General features: G+C 50.0%; 1 protein-coding gene across 1 annotated transcript in view; it reads left to right on the top strand.

The window, feature by feature from the left end:
- MICAL2 (microtubule associated monooxygenase, calponin and LIM domain containing 2) overlaps positions 1 to 20576 on the top strand; it is a 223985-nt gene that overhangs the window by 149191 nt on the left and 54218 nt on the right. Inside the window, exons 26-30 of the mRNA XM_079930564.1 lie at positions 3903 to 4083; positions 5543 to 5730; positions 10655 to 10729; positions 15424 to 15560; positions 16758 to 18099. Coding sequence (XP_079786690.1) covers positions 3903 to 4083; positions 5543 to 5730; positions 10655 to 10729; positions 15424 to 15560; positions 16758 to 18099 — 1923 coding nt within the window. The remainder of the gene's footprint in view (positions 1 to 3902; positions 4084 to 5542; positions 5731 to 10654; positions 10730 to 15423; positions 15561 to 16757; positions 18100 to 20576) is intronic.

Below are 20576 nucleotides of genomic sequence, written 5' to 3'. Positions count from 1 at the left end.
CCCTGGGTTCTGGGGGAGAGTGGAAGGGCCTCCGGACTTGGGGAGAAAACAGGAACAAGTTCACCAGGAGAAATGGGGCTCCATTCAAGGCCCTTCCTGGTTTGATGTCAAAGCAATCATTTCCCACTGGTTTGACCAGTTTCCCACTGGTTTTCCCCTGTCTGTACAGTCGCATGGACTTATTTTCTGTTCCCATGCAGTTGGCAGTGCTTTCCCACTTTGCTCTTGCTCCCAGGGGTCTGCCACCTCCCTTCCCTGTTCAAATCGTACGCATCCTCAAGCCCCATTAAAACGGTGCCTTCTACCCAAAGTCTTCATTGCATGGAAGTCAGATCTCCCTCCCCTCCCACCTCGTCCTGGCCTCACTCTTTGTGATCTACCTTCTAATGCAGATATTTGTGAACAGACCTTGCCCCTCTGGGGCAGAAAGAGACCCTTGAAGGCAGAAGGAGACCCATGGCTGATTTATCTCCAAATCCCCAGCACAAGCCTGGATCAGAGGAGGGCACAGTAGCTTCTGTTGACCCTATACGTATCTGTGCACAGAGCTCACAGGCACATACACCTATACTCAGATATAAACCAGGTATAGAGCCAGGTCTCTGCTACAGCAATTCTGTATAACAAGCCTCCCAAATCTTAGTAGCTTGTAACATCATTTTTCTTGCTCATGGGTCTGTGGGTTGGCTGAGTGGCTCTGCTTCAGGCTGCAGGTGTAAGGGTGACCTGGGCTCTCATGGGATCGGCTAGACCATAGGTGGGCTCCAGATCTGTTCCATGTGCCCACAGTCAGGCACCTAGGCTGCTGAAGGGGCAGCAGCCATCTGGGACGAGCTCTTCTCATGGCCAACAAGCAGGAGTGTGAGTGGACTAGCCAGACAGCAAGGCCATTGAAAGCCGCTGCTCATGTCACACCCACTGATTTCCACTGGTCAAAGCAAGTCTCACGGCCAAGCCTCATGTCAACTGAGCAGGGAAGCTCACCCCATCTACTCCAGTGGGAAGGACCGCAAGGTCATAGGACAAACCACAACTCTATTATGGGGAGGAAGTGAAGAACTGGGGACGTCTTCCAGTCCAAACTCCCAGAATCATGGCCACGTGCACTGCTGTCCATTTGTGGCTTGGTTGTGCTCACAGACGTACAGACTGGTCCCCGTCCTTTGACGAAATGTCCGACCGAGTGCTGGTGTCTTAACCTCTCTGTTCACCTGTTTTCTCAGCAGCAAAATGGGGATAATACTACTTTTCTCAGAAGCTTGTGTGGAATTTAATAGATTTATTACATGTTAAACACTTAAACAATCCTTGATAAAAGTACTCAATAAAAGTAAGCTGCTGCCATTATTATAACGACACGGTCAAGCATCCAGTTATGATACCTGCTCCCCAGATGCTGCTCCTCTGTCCACAGCCGCCCCAGTGCAAAAGGGTGCATACGTGTCCTCGCAGCAAGCATGCACTGTACCAGGGCTTGCAAACTGGCAAACCGCTGGCTGCATCTGGCTGTAGACGGGTCGCGTTGGACCTGTGTGTATAGTATTTTAAAATGTGAGGCATTGCACATAAAAATCAAAATTTCTCGAGTTACCTTTGCAGATGATAAGTAAAGAGTAGATAACATCTCCCAGAAAGAGTGTGTGTGGTGAAAAAAATGAGAGGGCCCAGGTAGAAGCATGAAGAACCCGGGACTTAAGCGTTGGCTAGAAGTCGGGATGGCTGAGATGGAACGGTCAGCTAGGCAGGGAGAGTAAGCGCCCTGGGAGCAGGGAGGGCTCAGAGGGCAAGAGCTGCAGGAGGACCCCAAAGCCTTGTGAATTGGATTTAGCAACAACAAGGAGGGCACTAGGGACTTTGCTGGGGGCAGTTCGGGTAGTGGAGGCATAGGCAGGATCATAGGGGATTGAGGAGTGAGTGCTGGGAGGTGAGGAAGTGGAGAAAGTGCAGCAAAGTCTTCCCAGAAGATTGGCTGGGAAGGGGGAAGAAGAGTTGGCTGGGGAGTGGGGGGAGGGGGGAACTGGGATTAAAAATGGCCTTCTTAAAACCGGAGAGGTTTCAGCATATGTTAATACTGATGGAAAAGATCCAGTAGACAAAGAATTAATGACACAGGGAAGAGGAGATAATGGTCCTTAATCGGGGCAGGGGGGCGGGGGGGGGGCGGTGTAGGGGCGGTGTAGGAGGAGCCAAGTTCAAGTGCAATGTCAGCCTTAGAGAGGAGAAAGGACTCCTACCCCGCCGTGACCAGAGAGGGGGTCGTGGAGCCAGTTAGTGGCCAAGAGGGATCTGGGACTTGGGCTGCCTGTCTTGCTCATTTATTCATTCATTGATTCATTGATTCATTTAACAGGTATTTATTATTGAGCATCTACTCTTCACCAGGCACCATTCTAGCAAGAAATGAAAGGCGAAAATCACTGCTTTTATTCTAGGCATGGGAGAGAAATAACAAACAAAATAAATGGGAAAAGTGTATAGTTTATTAGAAGGTGCGATGTGCTATGAATAAAAATAAAGAGGAAAGGAAAGCGCTGAGGGTGTGGGTTGCAGTTTCAGGAGGACGGTCAGGGTCACCTCCTTGAGAAGGCAACAAAGGTTTGAAGGAGGCGGGTGAGCGAGCCCTGCCCTCTGGGGGCAGTGTCTCCAAGAAAGAGGCAAGAGCCTCTGAGCCGGGGCTGAGATGGGGGGCGTGCTGCGTGCGGAGGGACAGCACAGCGGTCACGTGGTCAGAGCAGAGAGCCGGGGACAGCACTGGGAGTTGAGGTCACAGGGGCCCTGGAGGATTGTGACAGGGGGTGGCGTGATCTGACTTACATGTTAACAGGCACTCGGCAGCTGTGTTGAGAATAGACTGAGGGGTGGGGCATGACCAGAGGGAAAGCAGGGAGACCAGTAGAGGCCGTTTCTGTAACCCAGACAAGAGGTGATGGTGGCTGGGGCCAGGGTGGCAGCAGAAGAGGTGGTGACAGGTGCCTGGATTCCTGACGTATTTTCAAGGTAGAGCCAACTGGATTTGCTGATAGCTTGAGTGAAGAGTGAAAGAACTAAAGGAGTCAAGGATAACACTGAAGTGTTGCCTGGAGCAACCTGAAGGCCCAAGTTGCCATTTACCAAGATGGGAGGGCCATGCGGGAGGCAGGCTTGGGGAGAGGCAGAGATGGAGAATTCCATGGGCATGAGCGTGATGTGTCTACTGGACATCCACCCGGAGATGCCAAGTAAGCGGTGGCGTATACGCGTCTAGATTCAGGGGAATGTCCAGGCTGGAGAGAGAGATGTGTGAGTCATTGTTGTCTAGGGTTATTTAAGGCTGAAACCAGATGAGATCATCAAGGACATGAGTGGAGATGAGAAGAGAAGAGGTTCAAAGACAGTCCTGGGACCTTCCAGTGCTCAGAGGTCACGGGGTGGGGCGGGGGCAACCAGTGAAAGAAACAAAGGGAGAAGGAGGTAGCCAGTGGGGAGGAGGGAGCTAGGTTGTGCTGTCCTGGAAGCTGAGAGAAGGGCTGTTTCTAGAAGGAAGGAGTGATCAGCGGGGTCAGAGGCTTCTGGTGTGTCAAGTAAGATGAGAAATGAGAAGTTACCACTGGGTTTAGTGACACATTGGACATTGTGATTCTGATAACAGCAATGCAGAGGCTGGTGGACCTGGGGTGGGACCTATGGACATTACAGACCCTCCTATACTCTTAAGTCAGACAGCGTGTACGTTCGTGCCCTGCACCCAAGACATGTGCTCTAAATGCTGGGGTGTCCGGTGGGCTAAGTGGTGGGGATCCAGTGATGGCACGGTGGATGAGGTCCATCTTAGAGTGTCCACCCAAGCCTCTGGAGGAAGGGCAGGCGCCCTGTGGGGCGGTCCATTCCCACCATCTCTCTAGACCCTCTTCTCCTCTCAACAGATGAACCAACCTCCCCCAAGAAGCCCAAGAGTGTCCCGGAGCTCGAGCACGGGGATGTGGCTGGCGGAGTCGCCTCCCCCCTGCCCTCTGAGTGGACGTCAGTGAGGATCAGCCCCGGGGAGGAAGTGGTTGGGCAGGACGTGCTGGCTGTGCGTGTCCTGGTCACCAGTGACGACAGCAGGTACGTTCCTGCTGCTGCAGGACGGGGGCAGGATGGGTTGGGCAAGGGGACAGCATTCGGGAACTGGTCTTACCCCCACTCACTTGCAGTGTGACCTCTCTGTGCCTCCATTTCCCCATCTGTAAGATGGGATAATCCGTAGGGAGTTGTCAGGATCGAAGAATTAACATGTCAAGGGTGTAGAACAACCCAAAGAAGCTTAAGTAACAAAGGCAAATATGTTGGATCTATAGCCATCCACGGAGAGGCCCGTATGTGGAACTCTTGGCTGCTGGGGGCCTCAGCCTACATCCATAGATTCATGTCCACATATCAAGATTTCAAGGTTGGGCTCCAACTGGTACTAACATTACATTAGGGCTAATCGATGAACTGGCCCGGGGTGCTGTTGTGAGTGGCAGGCTTGGGCAGGCTGATGGACAGATGGCCCACCAAAGCTCACAGATGGACAAGGGGCAGTGCCCTCACACAAAGAAGCATGCTGGACATAGAGAGGAAGAGAGAGAGAGAGAAATATACATATTCATGAAAATGTCACTAGCCAATAGGTTCTGTGCTTCCCCACCCCAGGACTGTGCTGAGCTGTCCCCACTACCTAGGACACCCCGCTTCCACTCCCACACCACCTGAATTCCTGATGGCTATTTCAGACCCAGGTTAAATATCCCCCCACACATTCTTTTCTGTAGTCTTTTCCATTCCCTCATCTATTCCCAAGGGAAGCAAGCAGTATTTAAATGCCTGACGTTTTAGGCCCAAGTCCTAATGATGAGCTCATTCTACCCCAGAGAGCTCAGGAGTCCTGCTCGGGGACGGTGAGGATGAGAGGACCAGCCTTCACATGAATACTTCATTGTACATCTCTGGGCCTCTTTCACATGCTCTGATCTGAACTTGCCTGCATTCGCGTGCCAGGGCTGCCGTGAAGGACCACAGACGGGTGGCTTAAACAGCAGAGATTTATTTTCTCACGGTTCTAGAAGTTCAAGATCAAGGTGTCAGCAGGGTTGGTTCCTTCTGAGGACCATGAGGGAAGATTCTGTTCCAGGCCCCTCTCCTCAGCTTGTAGATGGTGGTCTTCTCGTTTATGTGGCATTTTCCTCGTACGTATGCCTGTGTCTAAATTTCCTTGTAAGGAAAATTGTAAGGACACCAGTCAGATTGGATTAGCGCCCACCCTAATGACCTCGTTTTAATCTAATTACCTCTTTAAAGACCCTGTTTCTCAAAGCAGTCACATTCTGAGGTACTAGGCGTTAGGACTTCATGTGAATTTGGGGGGCGGGGCATGGGTCAGCCCATAACAAAGCCAGAGACTGGGTGCCAGGCATAGAGGTAACTAACCCGTGGCCCTTGCCCTAGAACCCCTTTGCCTGCTGGAGGGCAGCGACGGGCAGGGCACAGTGCGGCCGGGATGGCAGGCTTCCTTGCTCACCTGCTCTTTCCTTCCTCCTCCCAGCTCGGACGAAGAGGTAGACCGTGGTGGCAGTGAGGCCTCCAGTGCAGAGCCCTGGGACGAAAGACCCCGGCGACAGGGACCCCGACCCTTACCCCTCCTGAAGCCCCTCGCCCAGCACAGCTCCCTGAGGGAGGCCCTGCCCAGGGCAGTCTCTCCACGTGGCCTCGAGGAGCCTGAAGCTGTGCGTGGTGAGCAGAGGGCCTGCCTGGGCGGGACAGACAGACGGGCTTGCGTGATCCTGGGACATGGGGGTGGAAGGGGGCAGGGGGGACAGGGACCCCCATGGACGGTTTTTCCTCATGGAGGACCACGTGACAGTAGGCCTGGCCCTCAGGCTCAGAGGCTGTGGAGCTGAGACCTTTGGGGGCCGGGGTACAAGTGGGGGTGAGGGGACTGGACCCAGGCCCAGCCTCCCTCTCCATGGGCAGCTTTGGAATCTCAAGTGGGAAGGAGGCGGAGGGGGCTGGCTGGCTATGTGTCACAGGCAGAGATAAGGGGGCCCCAGCACCCTCTTTCCTGGAGCAGCGTCCTCTGAATATCTGTGAGGGGCCCTCTGGCATTCCATAGCCCGTGAGGGAAAAGGAGGTGGGCTCAGCTGCTGTTGGACCACACACCTCTCTGAGCAGCACAGTTTCTCTGGTGCCACCAGGGGGCAGCACAGGGCCACTACCAGTGCTTGGTGACTTGTGGAATGCGCAGTAACAAATGCCGTATAACTGAGTGCCTGTATTGGCCAGGGCTTTCCCTGTACACGGCCCCATTTCATCCTCAGGATGACCATGTGAGGTAAGTAGCATGAAGCCCATTTTACAGGTGTTCAAATGGACTGAGTGTTTTCCCAAGGACTCACACAGCTTAGTAAGTGGTGTGGCCCAGTGCTGGATGCTGCACACCCAAAGAAGCCATTGTCTTTAGCATTCCGGCTTGTTTTAATAAAGGGCCTTGAACTGAATGTTTTGATTTAGTCAAGGGCAACTAGTGACCTGTGGGTGGGAAGAAACAGGCTAATAGCAGCTTGCCATCATCAGGACCAATGGCCTTAGCTGCCCGGGGAAAGCCGCAGCTCTACTTGTCCTGCGCTTCCCTCTGGTGGCCGAGAGCAGAACTGCCACATGAACCTAGAAATGTTCTTAGGAGTGATGGTTTCACAGGAAGACCAGGGCTGGGGCCAGAATCCTGTAAACTCTGGATTTACCCTCTCATGTGAGCTGTTTTTAAAAAGGACAAATTGCCATTAAAACACATTTGCTAAGTACCGTTTGTAGTGCTGTCCAGAGAGGCTTAGCACAGGCAGTGGACAGAGTCTTGGGTACTGCTGGCCTCTCCATCACCCTGGGCTCCAGCCTCCTCATTTATAGATACGAAGACTGCCCACCTTTCATCCCTTCCCTCCATTTCTCCTTTCTCCTCAAACTGTCAGAGGATTTTAGGCAACTTACAAGAAAGACATAAAACAAAATTGTGTGTCTATATATATGAAAGATAAAGCCTAAAGATATATACATGAAAGGGAAAACCAGTTTAGGAGGTATAGACCTCAGAGAGGCAGACCATGATCCTAAACAGTTGCTCTAGTGGAATCATAAATTTGATTCTGAGTTTTCTGGCAGCTAGAGTTCAAATGGAAACAGACAATTACTTCTGACTGTTCACAAGGAAAAAAAATACATTGGTTTGCAGCAGGTCTCAGAGCCGGTACCACTTTTCCTAATGCTTCACCCTATGGAAATCTTCCAGCTCATGTCAAATAGATGATATTGAGAGGTGTGTTTGGTTGTGTCTTGAACAATGGGGTCTGCAGAAAATTCAGCAATAGTTTTCCCAAGGCTGTTTCGTGCAGCATCCTTTGCTGGCAGGTGAGAGCATGACAGCAAAACATGACTCAGCTAGAGAACTTCTCCCAGGAGGATGGGGTTAGGTAGAGAGATCAAGGCCGTGTGGCTAAAGCATTTTGTTTCACAGTCCAGTTTAATTCCAGAATAAGAAACATAGTAGACAGAGAAGTGAACAGACCTCACGACTTTCAAGCAATCTTCTGTTGGTTTTGTCTTTATCCATCATGATTTCCATCACTGCCAAGCAGACCACATTGTAAGGCTACAATCGCTGGCATAGTCTAAGCTCTGTGTTTCATGTTGCTGGTTGTGGTGAGTCCATCACTTTACCAGATAGTGTAGGGTTGACATCATGTTGTGGGTGTCACGGAGCTTTGTTAATCACTATTTTCACCTGGATAAATGACTCGGAGCTTAGCCGAGGGCATGCCGAAAAAGACCAGGATGTTGCTTTAAAAAGATGCCTGGTTTGTACATCGTGCTCATAACAGCATTTTTCACAATTGCCGAAAGGAGAAATGACCCAAATGTCCATCAGCAGGTGAATGGATAAACAAATTGTGCTATATCCACACAATGGAATGTTATTCAGCATTAAAAAGGAATGAAGTTGTGACACACGCTACAACATGGATGAAACTTGAAGTTACTATGCTAAGTGAACTGTGAACTAAGCCAGGACAAGTATTGTATGATCCCACTTCTATGAGGCACGCAGAATAGTTAAAGTCACAGAGGCAGAAAGTATAGAAAAGTGATAACCAGGGGCTGGGGGAAGAGGGTGGATGGGGATTATTGTTTAATGGGGACAGAGTTTCAGTGGGGTGAAGAAGTTCCGGAGATGGATGGAATTAATGTTTGCACAACAACGTGAATGTACTTAATGCCATTCAACCCTATACTTAAAGGTGGTTACAATGGTGATTTTTATATTATATATGTTTTACCACCTTTGAAAAGACTCTGAGACTGCCACAGCTCATCAAGGAACGTATCCCCTCCTCAAAGTTCTTTAGCATAGAGCATGCCCACCATGATGGTTTAAAACAGAAACCGAGCCCTGTGTAATAGAGGCCATAGAAAATGCTCAGTAATGCTCCCCTAAAACACCTAGTTTAGTGGTTCGTAAAAATCCTGCTTAAGAGGCAGATCCCTAGGTGCCCTCCTTCAGAGATTCAGATGCCTTGGGTCTAGAGTGGGGACCAGTATCTGCGTTTATGGAAGCACCCCAGATGCCTCCAGGCAGGAGGGCCACGTCCTGCGCTTTGGGGATCGCAGAAGAGCAGCTTCCTAGAGGCCTGCTTGGATGCATTAGTTATAAAATGCACACCTAAACAACTAAACGAATTGATCTAGTGCACTGGGTTCTTGGACATAAACCAGTTACAGTTAGGAGGGAATCTGCCCTTAAATTATTCTGGTTTAGAAAAATCGGTATTTATCCATTTTTTTTCTGGCAATAATTTGATAACAGGATGGTCCAATGGCCTATGGAGGACATTTATTGTTAATAAAATGATGTCATCAGCACGCTGTGTCACAATACTTACCCTCTTACTCCTTTTGCAGAGAGTCATACACTAAGATCTCCAAAAGTACTCCCTTAAAACAAATATAAACACATTAAATAAATATACTATAAACTAAAAAGAAGGGAACAGCCCTGCTTTACTCTGCTCAAAATTACCGGATCAAATCATGACTACCCACTCTATTCCTATTGTGGTAAAAATGTGTGCATGGACGCCCTATAAACACCAGTGATGGAAAACCTCTCATGAATTTTAACCATTTCTAATAAATCCCATTCCACAAAGTTAAGAGCCAAGGAGAAGCAGTAAGAGCTTCTGGCACTCTTCTGTGTTTCTTGAGTAATTTCTCCATTAGGTGATGAAGAGGTTAACTCTGGTCTGCAGGAATCAGCTGTGCTTGTTCCTTATGTAAAACATCCATGACTTGCACTTGGCAGGGGGAAGTGGCCCTACATTGTACGTAGACTGTTCATGCTGCAGTGGGGAGACAGGGAGATGGCACCCTCACCTATCCACATAGGCTCCTCCCCCTCAAACCCGTGAGCTTGATTATGACTGCAGACCTGTGGGATGGGGAACCGCCAGACCAGACACAGCAGGAGCAAAGCTCTCCAAATTGATAAGGGAGGGGAGCCAAGGAGCTCAGGAGCTGAACGACCTCCTGCTGAGGAAAGGAAGCCCCCAGGTCGGGTGGACGCCTGTGCTCCACAGCCTGGCTGGTAAGAGCTGACAGCAGCTCTGAGCCCTGGCGGGGAGTGGAATCTAGGACTTCCTGCAGACAGAGGGCGGGCAGGGCCAGCTGTGTTCAAAGCTTCCCCACCCACTCTCCACGCCCACATCAGTCCTGCGGGCTTCCTTTCCTTCCACACCTCCTGGTCCCACGTGTGGGAGCCATTCAGGTGTGCCTTGCCCCGTCTTTCTCTCCGGCCGTGATGGAACCACCACGGAGACCTGGAGCCTGAGGCCAAATCTGAGGGCCCAGTGTGGGAGCGGGGTACATTTACACCCCACTCGTAGGTCCCAAATGGCTAAGACCCATTTCTTCTGCCTGTGATGTTAATTTTGCTCAGCTGATTCTCAAGGCCCAGCTGGGCAAAGGGTCTTCATAACGCAGCCCACAGCATCCTGCAAATGTGTTTCCATCGGAAGCAGGCCAAGAGGAGGGGTTGTGGCCATGGAGTGTCCAGGAGTTCAGTTAAAACTTGTTCCCAAAGGGTTTTGGGGGCTCTGGGGGTGAGGTAGAGAGAGAGAGGAGCTTTCTGCAGCTTCCAGGCTTCGATGAGAGCAGCTCTGGTTCATCTATGACACATTTGGGGCATTGATGTGAGACTTCAGCTCCAAAGAGCTGCTCTGCTTAAAATGAACGTGTTGTATATGCTTGTGTATATACGGACAAATGTATATACATGTATGCATATAAACATGCATGCACACATGCTTATTAACAATGGGTGAGTTAGAATGATGGCTCATAATTTGAGATATTTTCTGAAAGAGGGCAGTACCTGGCCCATAGCAGGGTCTCAAAACAATTTGATGAGTGAATGAATGAAAAGTTGGAAGTGTGTGTCATAGGGACAGGATGGTTCGGTCTGAGGAAAGGAAGGGGCTCAGTCAATTATGACCATTAGTCTACTAACTTTTGGTAACTGGGCCATAAGAAAAAACTCCCTGTTTATCCTACCCGTTTAACAGACTCTTCCTCCCTCCCCATCTTCTCTCCCTCTTTCTTTTTCCCACCACAGTTCTGCAGAGGGCCAACAGCTTCCAGTTTCCAACTCCCAGCAAATACCAGAGCGGGAGAAGAAAATTCCAGCCGAGTGAGTCATGAGCTCCCTGGGGGGTGGGAGGGGGCAGGAGCTGTCTGATGAATTCCCAGGGGCAGCTGTTCTCACTCCTCACATGTCCTCTCTGAACTGGCCTCCTGGATGTGAGGGGCAAGGAAAGAAATGTGCTGTTGGACTATTTCCACTGCTCACTAGAGGAAGCACTTTCCAAGGGATTTGCTACTTTTTCTTCTGCCTCCCCAGCTCCCCACTCTGGAGTCACAGGGCCTTAGAACTCTACAACTGCACTTGAAAGGGACCTTAGCAGCCATCCCTCCAATCTTCTTGAAACGCAGATGAGGAAACTGAGACCTGAGGGCTCTATACACTTTGATTCAGTAACACTGGAGTTGGGCTGGGGGCATCAGCTTGACTTCGTGCAGTAGTGGGCAAAGCAATGAAGGAATCCGAAGACACACACACACCGCACACACACACATACACAAACGCACAAATACACACCGCGCTGCTCCTTTTTCTGAGCAGGTTATGGTCCCGCATCCCAGGGAAGAGCAGGTGGGTGAGGACCAGGGCCCGCGGCGGGTGCCAAGGCAGTGGACTCCCACTAGGGGGCGCAGTGACCGCGTGCCCGGTTGCGCAGCGTCCCAGGGCCAGCATGTTCCTGGCGCTGCCCAGTTACAGAGCAGAGATTCCATCTCTCCAATCCTGAGAGGGGGCAGGGGCTCTTCATCTGATCCCAAGTCCATCGCTGCCTTCCACCTCCTCCTGCCCCCATGCTCCCTCTCCGGACCTTGCTGTAGGAGGGGTAGACCCAGGAAAACCTGGGGTTAGATGAAGGCTTCTTAAAAGAAACACTGGAGATGGAATAGCGTGCTAATTTAGTTGACTCCTGCCTGCTGAGTCAACGCTGACTCCTGGCCAGTGAGTCATTCTCTGCAACCCCTAGACCTGCGGCCCTTTTCACTCGGGCCAGGCTGGGACAATGGGCACTTCTGGAACAGGACCAGGGCACACCTGAGCCGGCCACTTCACCTGGGGACCACCTAAAATGACTCTTGAACCATTGTGTGATCCCAGGCAGCGAAGGCGAGGGGAAGGAGGGAATCACCGTTTCCCGAAGGCCTGGGGCAGGCCTTTCCCACGCGTCTCATTTACTCCGCACCTCAGCCCCTCCCCAGTCATGGGAATTCTGCTTCTGTGGATGGGTCCATTTGGGTGCAGATTCCATCCAGTGCTTCCAGCCGACTTCACTGAGTGCCACCAGTGCAAGGGGCCCAGCCCCGCCCTCAAGAAGTTCCTGATCTGGAGTGAGAGCAGGGAGTCTGGCGGGGGACCCTCACAGCAGGGTGTGGGCGCTGGGGGAGGCACAGGAGAGAGGGGGCTGCTCACCAGCGGCCTGGTTTCTCAGCTGTGTCTTTAGTTACCCCAGGAGTATCAGGCGTGGGTTCTCAAGTGCATGTAAAAGCTGGTATGAGGGCAGGCCTTGAGTTTGAATCATTTCTATGGGCTGAGTGCCTAGCATGAGCCTGGTGCAGAAGGGGCACCCAGTCCTTGCTTGCAGAACGAATGAATAAGTGGATGAATGAATGAATGAATGAATGAACGAACAAATGAATGAACAAACTAAAGAACCAGGGACCAAGCTGGCTGAACTGAGTTGAACTCAGTGCAGGAACAAATAGAGAACGTGGGTTAGGCCTGAGCAGGCTGCAGCCCCTAGAGGGTGTTCCAAGACTTTGGGAGGATTTGAGTATTGCCTAAGCTCCAAGTTCTGGGGAGCTGCACCCTGGAATCCCAGTCTTTGTGAAAACCCTCAGAGCCATCTTTTTGGTCATCTTCATTTTGCCCAAAAGGAAACCCATTGGGCAAGGCTGGTCCTGTGGGAGGGAGCAGAGCTTGGGGCACACCAACTCCTCTATTCCTTCACTGCCCTGTTAAGGCTGGCTCTGGCCCCAGCCCCAGGCAAGAGGATGGAGGGGGCTGCGTGCCTGCCCTTATCGCCCTCACCCAGCTGACCATACTCACCAGAATGACCTCTAGGATCAAGGGAAAGGCCTCCATTGCCAGAGGGCCCAGAGAAGAGGCAGCTGACCCAGGAGGGATATGGGAGGAGCTGTAATCCAGACCCTGATCTGTTCATCGACCTCCTTTGCACAATGGGACTGGAAGGGCCAGTGGCACCCAGGACTGAGGTTCCTGCAGAGGGCAGGGCAGACCTGGCTGGACCATGCTGAGGTTTCAAGCAAAACAAGACAGGGCGAGAAGGACCTGAGTTGGTCAATGAGAACCGAGCCTGTGGGCCGTGAGTTAGAGGAATCCTGGCCAGGGTGGATGTGCAGCACCTCCTACCCCCCGGAACAGGTCAGCCGTTCAGCGGTGCCTTTATTGGACACCACTCACGTGCATGGGAGGAAGGGAAGGGGATGGAATGAATATTTAGCTAGCATGTGGCATTTACTTTGTGCTTTGCACTGGGCACCTCTTTTTATCCCATTTTATTTCTTTAGCTTCCGCATGAAACAGCACTAGGGTTCCCATTTTTCAGATGAAACTGAGGGGTTACGTAACTCAATGTGTCAGGTGGCTGGTGTGGGTGTGACAGGGGTGGGGGTCCCAGGCTCCCCTTTACCATCCTCTGAGGGAAGCCAAAGGCCTCAGGTGGGTGAAATTTCCCATCACCTGTCAGCTGGGCTCCGGCCTCCCCTTCCATTCCTAGGCACTGCCCACCTCCCAGGCAGTGGCTTGAATGGCAGGTGTTTTGCTTCCCCCACCTCCTCAAGCCCCCTGCCCCCAATTTCTATCCTGAAGACAGTCTTGAGGCTCACGTGTGGAGAGAGATCCCACTTGCTGGGTGGGGTTGGGGATTAGACACAGGAGAGGGGGGCAGCTCCCAGGTCATGACCTTGAGAACCCCAAGGCTTTCCTATCAGCTTGGCTCCCAAGGTGTCCTGGCTCTGTGTCGCAGGGTTCCCGGATCGCTCCTCGGGGGAACAAAAAGGCAGTCTGTGGAGCTGAGGGGACTTTGGGACAAGTTCAGGAGTTTGATTCAGGAGGTGGCAGAGAGAGGAGAATGAGGGGGCCAGGAAGAGGAGGAGAGGGAATTCAGCAGGAATTTGGCAAGCTGAGGACAGGAAGCAAGGCAACAACTGGCTCACAACTTTTCCCTTTTTAGGCTCGAACCATCTAATTGGGGGCTGAGAAGGGGGTTCGGGTGACAGGCAGGCCGGCCAGCCGCCCCCACCCCCCACCCAGCGTCAGCTCCTGGCAGCCAGTAGCCTTTGTCCCCAGCAGCTCCTTCCTGCCGCCCTCAGATCTGTTCCCCCAAGTTACCTTTTCCCCTGGAGCGCTTCCCTTGGGGAGCTTGCCGATGGTGTGTGTGGCCAGCTTTTCAGAGCCCGGGCCTGGGACGCAAGCTCTAACGTGCTTGCATTTGTAAGAGGAAAGCAGGACGGAGTACTGACAACCCCCTGTGTGGCTCCGCTATGCACACGGGTCTGGAAGGAACTCCTCTTGGAGTGAGGCCTGGGTTTAGCCTGGCCTGGGTGGGTCCCAGAGGAGGAACCTCTCAGCCAAAGCTTTGGGGAAACTGAGGCCAGGGGATTGTGTTTAGAGACAAGCTGAAATCTGAAGGCTGGACACCTTGGAGGGAAAGGGAAGTGGGTCAGCTGAGCCACCAGAAGCAGGAAGTCTGACAGGAGTGGGTCGTTAGAGACAGTGGTCCTGGGAAGTCTCTGTGGAACAGCCTTTATGTGCCAGGAAGGCTAACAGGAGAGCTGGCTGGGCTGAAGGGTCAGACATTGAGTGGGCAAATCCGGAAGTGAGGATGGTGTCTCCTGAATCCCTTTGAGGACCTATTATTGAAACGGTCCAAGAGGGAAACAAAATGCTCGAGAGTTTAGATTAAGGTTACTAGGGGGGCCTGTGTGCGCATGTGTGTGTGTGCACTCATGAGAGAGGGAATGAGATTGATCTTATAGGCGACATCTGTCGGAATTCTGCTGTAACTAGACTAATTGGGTTCAGCTCCCACAGTTCAGGATGAGGCTCGTCCTCAGCCCTGGCCGCACTCCTTTCTCCCGTCGAGAAGGACAGCACATGCACTGGCTCTCATTTGTTCCCTGACCCACAGGAGCTTGGCACGAACTCCACTCCATATGCTTCAAATGATTTGATTATAACCTCCCTCCCTTGTGTTCTCTTAAAATCTCAAACTAACCATCTCGTCTGAGAGCCCCGTGATACACATGTGGGAGGAAGAGCCCGTTTCCTGGGCGGTGACTGCCTCTCCTGTCTATGCCCGTGGCGAATGGTCCAGCGTGCATCTTACGGGAAGAGGCCTCAGGTGGTTTATCGACTAAGTGATTTAATGCAGCCCCAGCTCCCCACCACGATGGCTCTAGGGCAAACCTTAGAGGTAGATGTCCGTTTCCCGGAAACAGCCTGGAGACCCCTGTTCTCACTCTCGGGGACATTCTCACGTGGGTGTGAGACACAGTGGTTCTTGGACTTTTCGTCCTGGGACCTACTTCCCCCACAGGAGCCTGTTCAACACTCCTATGCCTGTTCTTCCAAGTCCCAAGCAGTGGGCTCCGGGGCCTCTGAATCCGTCTCTGGCATCTTCCTCCTTCTGACTCTATAGAGAGGAGCTTCACTGAAAACCTCCTCTTTTCCTGATAAAATAAGGAAGCTACAAGTCTGTAATGGAGAGCGTGTTCTGTCCTTGGTAGATATGACACCAGTGAACAACAAAAGACCTATGGCGCCTCCAAAGGAAGCTTCTCCTTCCCCTTCGCCTTCGCCTTCTCTGCCGTCTTCTTCTTCAGCTGGCGTCCCACACGCTCTGGATAGCTTCTCCCCGCCTCAGGTAAGTGCCCTCAGGGCCCTGCGCAGGTGGAGGACGACAAGCTGCCTGTACTCCTCCCACTTCCACACTGAGCTCTGGATTCCCAGCACCCTTGGGTCACCCCAGGTGCACAGCCAGGGCCAGAGGGATGCTCTGTCAGGAGTCCACCCCACACCTCTTCACTCGTCCATTCCACGAAAGTGCACCCTGCTCCTTCTCAGCCACGGAGGGCACAGCCACCCACTCGTTCAGCAGACTTTACAGGGCATGGGATCTGAGAGCTGCTAGGGCTTGTGCTCTGCCCTTGAGGGCCTCACAGAGGGGGTAGAGGAGCTGGCAGCTGTAGGATGGCAGGCACAGAACGCAGGGTACCTTTGGTAGCAGCTGAGGACCTTGGAAGCAACACCCCCTTGAATAGAAAATGGCATCACCGAGACAGTCATGGTTGGACTCTTTCCTTCAATATGGGTTTATCAAGCCTCTATTACCTGCCAGACCTTGTTCTAGGCTCTGGGAAGTAGAAGATCTAAGACAGAAAAGTACAGACTCTTGTGAAGCTCCCATGACCAGAGCTCTTGGCAGGGCACAGTCACTGCTTCTCCAGTCTTCTATATTCTCCCTTTGCCAAGGGCCAAGCTCCTGCATGCTAGACATGGCTGCTTTCTCAGTGGTGAGAGGCATGAGTCAGGTTTTGAAGGGTCACTGGAAGATCCTAAAGGCTATCCTGCCACCACAGCTCCAAGCCAGAAGGGTAGCTGTCTACCTTACCTTAATGGTCTCCAAAGAAGAAGCCTTGGTTTCTCGGTTGTTGGAGGAACATACCTATGGGTGGAATGTGCCCTTTAGTAGGGGCCATGGCTGAGCTTCCTTACGTGCCTGGCCACCCACAGGGACCAGGCCAGCCGTCCCCTCACTGGCCCAGGAGCTTGTCAGTGACTTTGCTTTCCTTTCTAGCTTCCTACCCACCTAATCTAAGGCTCAGGAAAGACTGGTCAGTGATATGGGGGCTCTGGGCCAATTCCAGCCCATCCCAAGGCAGCCACTTAGAAGGAAGAGTGGCCCTCTGAAATCATCCTAGGCAGAATTCTTTTTGACTTTGGGTATCCGAGATCTGGAGAGAGGAAGGGAGGGGGCTATAGACTGAGATGTGCGTTCCTCATATAAATAAATGCTGGGAACTTCTAAAAATCACTGCTCCTTTTTGCCTGTCCCTTCCAGGTGACAGTTTGCAACCCTCCTTCTCAGGTCTCGAGAGGTCATTTCAGTCCTTCCACCCCAGGCTTTCTGAGGCAAGCCAGAACCCAAGGACCACCCAAGGAAATCCCCCTGCATATCCCTCATGGCCAGGTGCTGGAGCAGACAGAATACTGCCTGGTGAGGCCTGGTGGAGACGGCCTCGAAAGCTCGAGGCCATCCGGCCCTGCAGAGATGGCTTCTGATGGGAGTCAGGAAGCAGAGGCCCCTCCTGTGGGTACCAGAAGCACCCACAGAGGCCCACACCCCACTGGAGGGAAGGACAGGTGCTCGCCAGACCAACAGCTGTCTCCCAGGGCTGGAGAGGACCCTGGAGAAGGGAGTACCAGACCCAGGAGGGGAGAGGAGGGTAGGTCAGAGCTGGCAGAGGAGAAGAAGTCGGGCTTAAAGAAGCTGCTTCTCACTCGGGAGCAGAAGACTAGGTTGCTAGATTGGAATGACTCCAACCCTAAGAGCTTGCGCCTGGAAGCCAGGGTGCGACTTTCCCAGAAAAGCCCCGAGAATGGCCGAGGAGGAGGTGTGCTGAAACCAGTCCGCCCCTTGCTGCTCCCTCGGGCAGTGAGAGAGACCTTACCAGCCCAGAGAGAGGCTCAGGAGAAGATGAGGACCCCAGCTGAACGGACTCCCAGGGAGCAAAGCGTGGCCCCGCCCAAGTCCCCGCTGCGGCTCATAGCCAACGCCATCCGGAGGTCCCTGGAGCCGCTCCTCCCCAATTCCGACAATGGCAGAAAGGCCTGGGCCAAGCTAGAGTCAAAGACTTTGCCCACCAGCCCACCCCACGCTTGCACTCGCTCATTCAACCTTCGGAAAAGCAGCTCCAGTAAAGACTGGGACCAACGGTCCCCCAAGAGAGACATAGCGAGCAGGGCCTCAGCCTTCTTCTCCCTGGGCCCCCCAGCCGCCAGGGCTGCCCAGCCCTCAGCCCCGAGCCCTCCTGACCCTGCCCTCCGCACCCACAGTTTGCCCAACCAGTCATCCAAGACATTTCCTGCACTCGTGTCCCCACCCTGCAGCAAGATTGAAGATGTCCCCACCCTCCTGGAGAAAGTGAGTTTGCAAGAGACCGTCCCAGATGCTTCCAGGGATCCCAAGAAAAAGACCTCACTCTTTTCCTCCCTCAGACTCAAAGACAAATCTTTTGAGAGTTTCCTCCGAGAATCCAGACCAAGAAAGGACCTGCAAGACCTCTTCAGCAGCCCCAAGGGGAAGGTGCCGCCCATGGGCAATGCCCAGCCCCCAGAGAAGCTGGTCAATGGCACCTGTCTGGGGCAGGGGGTCCCTCCTCCTTCTCCAGAGAAAGATGCAAGTAAGTGGCTCTCTCCTAACAAAAGTCTACCGTTCATGCCGGGCAATTAGTTATTGGGTTAACAAGCAGGCATCTTTCATCTCTTTTTGCTTCTCAAATTAAATTCTGACAAAAGTAGGAAAACTTGAATTTAGAAAATTTGAAAAAAGTCTGAAAAAATTAAATTTGAAATTACGTTCTAGAAAGTTTTGGAAGAGGCAAAGAATCAACCATAATTCCGCTACTTTCCCACTCATTGACCATATGAATATTTTTCACTATTATACATAAAATTTTATCTTTTAAAGCAACATTATATCATAGCTATTAAGCCAGTTACCTCATAGTCTACAGAAATGTGATATAATGGCTGTAGAATATTCTGTCTAGTGTTTATGTTATTATTTAATGAACTATTTTCTTATCGTTTAACACATATATATATGAATATATTTATATTTTATATATGGTATTGAATGAACATTTTTATGCATATAGCTTTTTCTCTTCTTTGAGTTATATTTTTTTAGGATAGGTTCTAAGAAATGGAATTACTAGTTGAAAAGTGTGAGTTTTTTAAGATTCTTAACTGACACTGACAAATTGTTTTTTAAAAGAGAATTGTACGGGTAAAGACTATATAGGTTCTTTCTGTGTTATTTCTTACAACGGCGTGTTGTAAATTTCAATTAAAACAAGGGGAAGGTACCAGTTTATATTTCACCATTAATGAGAGTACCCTTTTCACCACACTGTTACCTGCATTCAGTATCATATTTTTTCAGTGTTGCTATTTTACTAGTCAAGAAAATGGTGTCTCTTTTAAACTTGTATTTTTTTTATTACTAGGTTAAACACACTTATGTATATTTGGCTACCAATGGGACCTAAGGCTTTTTTATATTTAAATCCGATTATAATTTTTCAAATTACAAAATTAATTAATATATCAAGAGATCAGAATAATTCAACAATAAGGAAATATTTTTTAAAAGTAACAATCTCTCATATCCTTAGAGACAGTGTAAACACTTTTTTGTTGTTGCTATTTGTTTGATTGCTTTAAACAAACTGATTCTACCATCTCTATTGTTGAGAACTTTTTCTTTATTTCTTTAAACTTTAAAAACATTTAACTTTTATTTTGGGACTTCAGTTTTCAAGCAAAAAATTATTTCTCTCTTTTGGTGCTTTACTCAGAAAGCTATACAGATTAACAAGAGACTTTATTTTCAGCCAATTCAGGATTAGCATGGACAGGCTGGTGTATAACTACACCCTTTTTATTACATCATAAAGTTTAATCATGCTGTGCATTTTTTGATAGATAATACATTCACATGGCTCAAAATAAAAGGGTACAAAAGGCACAAAATGAATAGTCCTATCTCCCATCCCTGTCCCTGTCTGTCCCTGAGCCGTCCAGGTCCTATCCCTGATGACAGATACTATTATCAGGTTCTTGGGCATTCTTCCAGACAAAATTTATGAATATATGAGAAAATTTACATATCATATTCTTTCTTTTTTGAACAAATAATAACATGCTAGCATATTGTACATACTTTTTTTGAACTTTTAATTTTATTTTGGAGATCATTCTGTGTTAGTACATAAAGAACTTTCTCCTTCATTTCATAGCTCCATGGTATTCCATTGTGCAGATGTACCATAATTTACGTAGCCAGTCAGTCCCCTGTGATGGAAAGCTTAAGTATTTCAAAATTTTGTTATTGCAAACAGTGCTACAATAATGAAGAACTTGGGCCATTTGGCATATGTGTGAATTTACCTCTAAGATAAATTCCTAGAAGTGGAAGTGCTGGAACACAGTACATGTGAATTGAGAATTTTGATAGATATTGCCAAATTGTCCTCCATCAAAGTGGTGCTGCTTCACCCTCCCCAGCAGCAAAGCATGAGAGTGCTATTTCTACACTGCAGTGCGCTACCCAACTTTAAAAAAAAATCTTTACCAGCCTGATTACAGATTGAGCATCTCTTCATACACTGAAGAGTCATTTGTATTTCCTTTTCTGTGAACTGTTGTTTCTGTCTTTACCTAGTTTTCTGTTGGGTTGTTGGTATTTTTCTTGATAATATGTAGGGACTCTTGTAAAAGGGAAACTTAGCTTTTTTCTTGTGATATAAATTACAAATACTTTTTCCAGCTTCTTGTTTGCGTTTAACTTTGTTTATGGTGATTTTTGCCACATAAAATTTTACTTTTATATAATAGTTGTAGCAATTTTCCATTTTATGGCTTCTGGGCTTTGTACAATATAATTCAGAAAGAACTTTTTCTAAGTTTATGGACAAAGTTTCTTATTTTTTTACATTTATATGTTTATATCAAGAAATTACCCTAGTATAAAATGTGAGCTATGGATCCAACCTTCTTTTTTTAGATGTCTCTTTGGTTATCCTAAAATAATTTAGTGAATATTCATCTTTTCTTCTCTTATGTGAGATGACATCTTTATCATATATCAGATTCC

The sequence above is a fragment of the Stenella coeruleoalba genome (genome assembly GCF_951394435.1).
Source record: "Stenella coeruleoalba genome assembly, chromosome: 8".
Taxonomy (NCBI): domain Eukaryota; kingdom Metazoa; phylum Chordata; class Mammalia; order Artiodactyla; family Delphinidae; genus Stenella; species Stenella coeruleoalba.
This window is presented reverse-complemented; position numbering and strand designations above follow the sequence as displayed.